Source organism: Ursus maritimus, unplaced genomic scaffold (genome assembly GCF_017311325.1).
Source record: "Ursus maritimus isolate PB19 unplaced genomic scaffold, ASM1731132v1 scaffold_15, whole genome shotgun sequence".
In the NCBI taxonomy this organism is placed as follows: Eukaryota; Metazoa; Chordata; class Mammalia; order Carnivora; family Ursidae; genus Ursus; species Ursus maritimus.
Window position 1 is genome coordinate 57,579,070 of NW_024423897.1, and position 7,164 is coordinate 57,586,233.

At 51.0% G+C, this 7,164-nt stretch overlaps 1 protein-coding gene across 1 annotated transcript in view; it reads right to left on the minus strand.

Annotated features, from left to right (window-relative positions):
- ADCY2 (adenylate cyclase 2) overlaps positions 1-7,164 on the minus strand; it is a 387,226-nt gene that overhangs the window by 7,974 nt on the left and 372,088 nt on the right. Inside the window, exon 23 of the mRNA XM_040630559.1 lies at positions 754-868. Coding sequence (XP_040486493.1) covers positions 754-868 — 115 coding nt within the window. The remainder of the gene's footprint in view (positions 1-753; positions 869-7,164) is intronic.

The window sequence follows — 7,164 nt, forward strand, 5'->3', positions numbered from 1 at the left end:
TTAAAAAAAAATAAAAGAAATTTAGGGAGAATTTTTAAAGTATTTTAAAGAATTTTAAAGTATTTTAAAGAATTTATTGCCCCTCAATTAAAAAAAAAATAAAAGAAATATGGGGAGAATTTTTTATTTTAAAGAATTTTAAAGAAATAATTTTAAAGAAAGTTGGCTTTTCCCGTTAGACTTGAACCTTCAATCAGAAAAACTATGTCTATTTCAGAACCTGGGACATATGTTTAGGGTTCTTGGAGGCTGTGACCCCCAGAGGTGTGAGACTATTTCAACAACTCTAAGATGCCTTAAAAAAATATACATAATATACATTTTTTACATTTTTGGATCTCCAAAGTCTGGATGCATCTCCCGGCCCATGGCAGGTGCTGATTTCATTGGCAGGAGTCCTTACAGTAGCGGAGTGGTTCACAGTCGATGGCGTGCGTGAGCTCCTCAGGATGGCTCACGGCCGTGCACGCGGCTTGCGGGGGACCCCGGCCAGAAGGATGAGGCAGTGGGACTGAAATCCAGCTCACGGTCCTAAACACAGTGCTCACAGCCTGGGTCCAACCAAAAGGTATTCTGTTTTCTAATTTGTACAAAAGTGTCTCAGGGGCTCCTCACTTCCCTGAGCCTGCTCCCCGCAAAATCCAGTCCTCTTGCCCTCAAGACACACTGCATGGCTCTCCCCGGACACCTGCAGCGAGCCGTCCCTCGCGCCGTGCCTTCCCCACACCTGCACGGTCCCTCTACACCACGTACCCACTCGCAGCTTGAAGTCGTTGAAGGAGTGCTTGTTGATGGCGTCCAGCTTCGCCACCAGCGCGAAGGCAAACTCCACCATGGTGCCAATGTGCATGTACTGCCTCTCCGGCTCCTGAACACAGAACAGACACGGTGAGCGGGAACAAGGTCCCCGAGTCCCGAGGCTCCAGTCAGGAAGAACGCTCGAGGCTACCGCCGCAGCGGACGTTCTGGGAGGATTACCCCTCATCCCAAGGAGGCCTTGTGCCCCAATTCATGTTTGTGGCTGTGGGGACACCTGAGACACTCGAAGACACGGATACCCAGACAGACGCTGCCGACAGAAGACGCTGTGAGGAGGGCCTGGCTCCTGGTTCTCCGCTTGCCCCTCACACCCATCTCCCCCCTTCTCTGCTGGGCTCAGCTTCCTGTTGGACTGACCAGGGGGAGGGTCCAGGGGGGGTCAGGGGGTGCAGGGAAGAGGGTTGGGGTCCATTCCTCCTCTTCCCCACTCCACACCCTCCACAGCTCACCCCGGTTCTGGAAATACCACATCTTCCTTTTGCCCTGATAGGGGAGGGGTGTTCTGTGTCCCCCCAAATGCATAACCTCCAATACCTCAGAATGTGTATTTGGAGATTCTTACCTCCATCATTGAAGGGGGGATTAGGATGAAATTGGGTCATTAGTATGACTCATCCAATATGACTAGTGTCCTTATGAAAAGAGGAGATTAAGACACAGACACGTGGAGAAGACCACACGAGACACGGGAAGACGGCGTCTACACAGCAAGGACAGAGGCCTCAGGAGAAAGCAACCCATCAGCACCTCAACCTGAGACCTCCAGTCTCCAGAACCGGGAGACCATAGATTTGTGCTGTTTAAGCCCCCGGTCTGCAGTGCTGGTCCAACAGAGCCCTAGCCAACTACTACAGGGGGCGACATGTCCTGCTTTCACGGTCCCTGGGTGATTTATCATCCCTTGAGGAATAACCACCATACAGGTAGAGCTGAAGGAAAGGACAAGGTCAAGGTTTCCAGTGAAGGTAAATGGGGATTTCTATTCCTATTTACTCCTAATTTATACTTATATTTCTGTTACTAATTTACATTTACTATGAATTTGTAATGCCTATTATATATTTATAATTCCTTTTGAAGATCATCTTTCTAAAATTTCTATTTTTGGTTATATTTGAAACACACATTTTTTATTAGTATATGTATATACTTCACAAAATGTGTTTCCATGTCCTGAAGGTTCCCGCTGCGCCAACACTTAATGAGTGGGTGCACCGGGATGTGGGGTGACAGGCAGTCCCAGCCCAGCCCAGTCGGCCTGCCCACGCAACTGGGGCTTGTGGTTCCGGCGTCCGTCTCAGCACTAGAATCCCTGCGGTCCTTCCTCTCCCTCACTAGTCTGTGAGCTCCCCCAGGGCAGAGACTCTGTTCTATTAACGTGTGCCACCACAAGACGCAAGTGTGGCCCAGAAGAAACACCTGATACCTGGTAATGGAGAGATTGCTCTTAGATGGCCTGTCGGTGACCAAGAGATGTCTAGGCGGAACAGAGAGCATCGTCAAGCTTTGGCGGGAGGTTAAAGCCAACTGATGCTCACTGGGGGGCCATATGCGCAGGATGAGCCATTCACACACCCACTGAAGAGGGAGAGGGTCTGGGGTGCCTGGGTGGCTCAGTCACTGGGCGTCTGCCTTCGGCTCAGGTCACGATCCCAGTGTTCTGGGATTGAGCCCCGCATTGGGCTCCCTGCTCGGCGGGAAGCCTGCTTCTCCCTCTCCCACTCCCCCTGCTTGTGTTCCCTCTCTCGCTGCCTCTCTCTCTGTCAAATAAATAAATAAAATCTTAAAAAAAAAAAGACACATCACAACTTAAGGGAAAAAAAAAGAGGGAGAGGGCCCAAGGGAAGAAGAACACACAGAATATTCAAGCAGGGACTGGGGGATTGGCCTCAGCCAGCTGGGGGAGAGAAGAGGGAACCAGTAAGGACACCGGGAATTCTTGAGAGAAGAATAGGAGAGGCAGGCCTTTGTGGGGCTCACACTGTGACTTCCGGGACAAGTGTTCAATCCCGCTGGGCCGCAGAGGAGCTCAGTCAGACATGGAGAGAGCTCTCTAGAAGGTTCTCCCCTGGTGAACGGGGAGGGGAGCATCCTCCACCCAGGGCGAAGATAAAAACCAGCTCTGAGGCTCTCAGTAGGGGTGAGGGAGCAGGACGGTGGAGAACGTGGACATACCCAGCATATTCGAGGTGACAGGGAGGTGGGGAAAACCAAGGCCAAAGGAGAAAAGGAAAATGGCCACAGAGTTATTCCATGAATCCACACAGTGTTTTAGGGACAGGAGTCAGGGAGGGTAGCACTAGGCAAGTCTCCTGACGTGGGCACTACTGACCCCTGGGCCGGCTCATTCCCCGTCCTGTGCCCTGCAGGATGCTGAGTGGTGTCCCGGCCTCGGCCCACACATGCCAGTAGCGGCCGCCTTCCGGGAGTGACAACCAAAACTGTCTCCAGACATTGCCCAGTGTCCCCTGGGGGGCAAAATGCCTCCCCCGCCGGAGACCACTGTGCTCAGTAATACAAACCTGGGCAGAGCAGAGACACTGCATTTCCGGTTCAGAGAGAATGTTCTTTCTCTCCTCACATACATTCTATCATTCGAGAGAAAGACCAACGGAACGTCACTGTGGCTGTAAATCCTCAACTTCAAATTGTGCGAGAAAATCCAAGCAATTTAAACAACTGGAACACAGACTATCAGCTAACGTCGGCGGAAATGCAGAGTCGTTTCTTAAGTTAGCATTGCTCTTCTGTCGAGCTCCCTAATATTCTTGTCTCATGACCCCGGGGAAGGGGTGATCTGGAGGTTCATGCACTCATCTGGAAACACCTTCTCCTGAACAGGAAGCATGGACTGTGAAATCAACAGGCAGAATCCCATGTCACTGGTATCACAACTGTCCCAGCAAGGAGGACAGATTTGCCACGGGGATGGGGTGGGGGGGATGGTTTGCTTCCTACCGAACCACGGCACAGCCAACGAGCTTCCCTCCCTGATACATTGTCACCCGGTGTGTTTTAATGCCATGGGCTTAAGCTGGAGGTTTACGTGACCCCAGTGATGAATGGAGGGACAGAGTTCTGGGAGTGGGGTTTAAATCCAATGTCGATAACTCATTTGGGCTTAGTAAGTCCTGGAAAAAAATTATGCTCAGTCTTTACAAGAGCTCGGTTCATTTCAAAAAGTCCTTATAACTGAGCTTTTGATAAATATTTGATGACAGTAAAAAGGAGCTCTTTCTCCCATGATCCAAATGATTTCTGTTAGATGTCTCCAAATATTTAACCGACTTCCAGTGACACGGCAAGCAGACGCATTTGGTGCCCTGGAACACATCTTGGAAGCTGTTTGCATTGGAAATTCCACCAGCAAGGAACGCCGCTTAAAGCAAATGTATGTGTATTGAGACCATTTTATAACCCAAGTGACTGGTAAAAACCGAGCTAAATCTTTAGGCTGAAATTAACATACGCCTCCTCTCTTGACCTCTCCTCTTTCCTTCTTGTCCTTCTTCCACCCATCAAATGCTCACCGAGCACCCACTGTGGTAGCACCTGTCTGATGCTGAAGGTTTAGAGCCAGGGCCTGGGAGCATTCTCCCCTGGGAGATCAGATGCGATCTCACAGTTCTCTAAAGGCAAGGTCTGCTCTCTCGCAGGTGAGCTGGTCACCACAGGCTGAAGATCGGCTCTCACGTGGTCGCTCCGAACACCTGAGTGTCAGGTACCTGTCGGAGGGCACGACCGGGACTCACAACTTCCCAGTGTTAACCCAAACTCCAAGGCATGAAAAAAATCTTTATTAAAATGTGCATCATGGGATATTCTGGCAGGCATCTCCCCAACCCCACCCTCAGATTTTAAACCATTTTCCAGGGTGCCTGGGTGGCTCAGTCATTAAGCGTCTGCCTTTGGCTCAGGGCGTGATCCCAGAGTCCTGGGATCGAGCCCCACATTGGGCTCCTCCACTGGGAGCCTGCGTCTTCCTCTCCCACTCCCCCTGCTTGTGTTCCCTCTCTCGCTGGCTGTCTCTCTGTCAAATAAATAAATAAAATCTTAAAAAAAACCAAACAAACCATTTTCCAAGAGGCAGTTAGTTACCAAGCACACAGCTCACTGCGGACCCTTCGTCATGGTTATGAGGGCTCATACCTGACAGGCCTGGTTTTCAGATATATTAATGAATGGGTGACACGATCGTCCCCATGAACACCGGGACACCACACCTGTGCTGGCTGCTGGAAATTTCCGAACAATTAATAGCAATAGTGTGAGCATGTGTGATTTAATCCTCACAGTAAGTCCCATGAAGGACTTCCCGTCTTCACCCCCATTATGCAGATGGGGGAAGGGAGACCCCGGGTGGTTCATAACTCGTGTCAGCGGCAAACCAGGCGCCTGACTCCAGGTCCCGTCTTAGCAGCCATCCAGCCCCCTCCTTGCACACACCTAGAACGTGGTCGGAACTTGGCTGTTTGCATCCTCGTCTTCGCATCTTTGACTTTCCGTCCACTTTAGTTTATTAACGTTAACCCTTTCGCGTTGCATTCATCCTTGTGAGCTTCCTCGGGGATAGATTTACGTAAAAAATGCACGACCACGTAGACAAACAGGTGAGCAGTTTTCCCTCATCGTCTTGCTGGTAAATGGTGGCAGGTGGGTTGGATGGTGAGTCCAGGAGATATTCAGCTGACGGGGAGCCATCCCCAGGAACTGCTCATTGATGGCTCCGGAACTAGCCGTGTGGTTGCTGCAATTGTACTTGGATATCGTAGTGACACTCAGACTGTGTATCCAAAACTAGTATTATCATTTCATCTCCCACAAGACAGCTCTTCTTCTTGACTGTTCTGCTTTGCCAATGGCATCATCAATTGCAAATCCCTAAATCAGAAGTCTGAGATGCTGGCAGCCTGGCTTTCTGTTCCCCTTCCCCTCCTAAGTCCACCTTCCAGGGCTCGCTTCTACCACTCACCTCTTACTTTATTTTCCCAGGACCGTGGTTTACGCTCTGTTACTGGTCCGAAGGTAGGACGTTTCCCCAAATAACTGCTGATACCTTTGAGTCAGGCAACCTTGGGTTCAGCCCCAGGTCCTATAACCATCAGCTGTGTGGCCTTGGCTGAATCACTTAACTGCTCTGGGCGTCGGTTTCCTCATCTGTGATGGGACAATAACCACCTATCTTCCAGGGTTGTGGGCAAGGTGAAATGAACTCAGCCTGGATACCTGGGGCTCAGGATTGATTTCGTTTCTTTTATGGTGGTTTAGATAAGCATGTCACTCTGCTTGACACAAAAAGCATCTAGGAGGAAAACGTCTGTCAGAAATCATCTCACGCACCAGTTTAGAACTTTCTCCCTGTGCACGCACGGAGCGTCCTACAGAGTCGTACGGCTTTGACAATGACCCGAGTGTCTGACATTACGCGGGTTGTTGAGATTCGCGGTATATTTCGTGAAGAGCGATGGTTTCGTTTCTTTCCGTCTTCAGCTTCCTGTCAGCAGCATGAAAGTAGAAGACATTTCTCTGCTTACAACACATCATGGGAGCTCTGGTGTTTGTACAAAAATACACAGCAGAGACCCGAACTACTTTCTCCTGCTCCAGCAAAGGAAACTACGGCTATTCGTTTCAAAGTGTGCTTCAGCTACTGCGAAACCGTGGCACGAGGTCTCAGAGTGACTCCTCCCTTCCTTCCTAGTCAGTTTGGCAGTGTCCCTCGCTATGGACCGGATGTTTGTGTCCCCTGAAAATTCGTATGTTGAAGCCTGATGCCCAGTGTGGCGGACTAGGAGGTGGGCCATTGGGAAGAGGTTAGGTCATGTGGGGGCGCCCTCACGAGTGGGGCAGTGCCCTTCCCAGGAGGGGCCGCAGAGAGCTTGCTTCCTCTCTCATGTGACACCCCGCGAGAGGACAGCCGTCGGCAACGCAGCACGAGGGTCCTCACCAGACACCTGACCTGCCGCTGCCTTGCTCTTGGATACGCCAGCCTCCGGACGGTGAGGCACAAATGTGTGTCCCCCAGTCTCTGGCAGTTAGTTCGGGCAGCCGGGGCTGACTGTCCCCAGTATTCCCACTCTCCGTGTCACCCAGCACTGAAACTGTTTGCACACACGCCTTTCCCACACTGTGAACTCTGGAGGGCAGCCATCAGCGAGTACCTGGCACCTGCCACAGTGGGGAAAGGAAACATCTGCTGGACGTCCTTCTAGCTAAGTAAAATCTAGAACAGCCGAGCCAGAGCTGGAGCCATTAACCCGAGTCCGTGAACGTGGGTGGGAAATGCTTATTGCTCATTGCCTTGCTGGAAGCTTGTGTCGCTCATGCACTGGGGGGGGGGGGGGG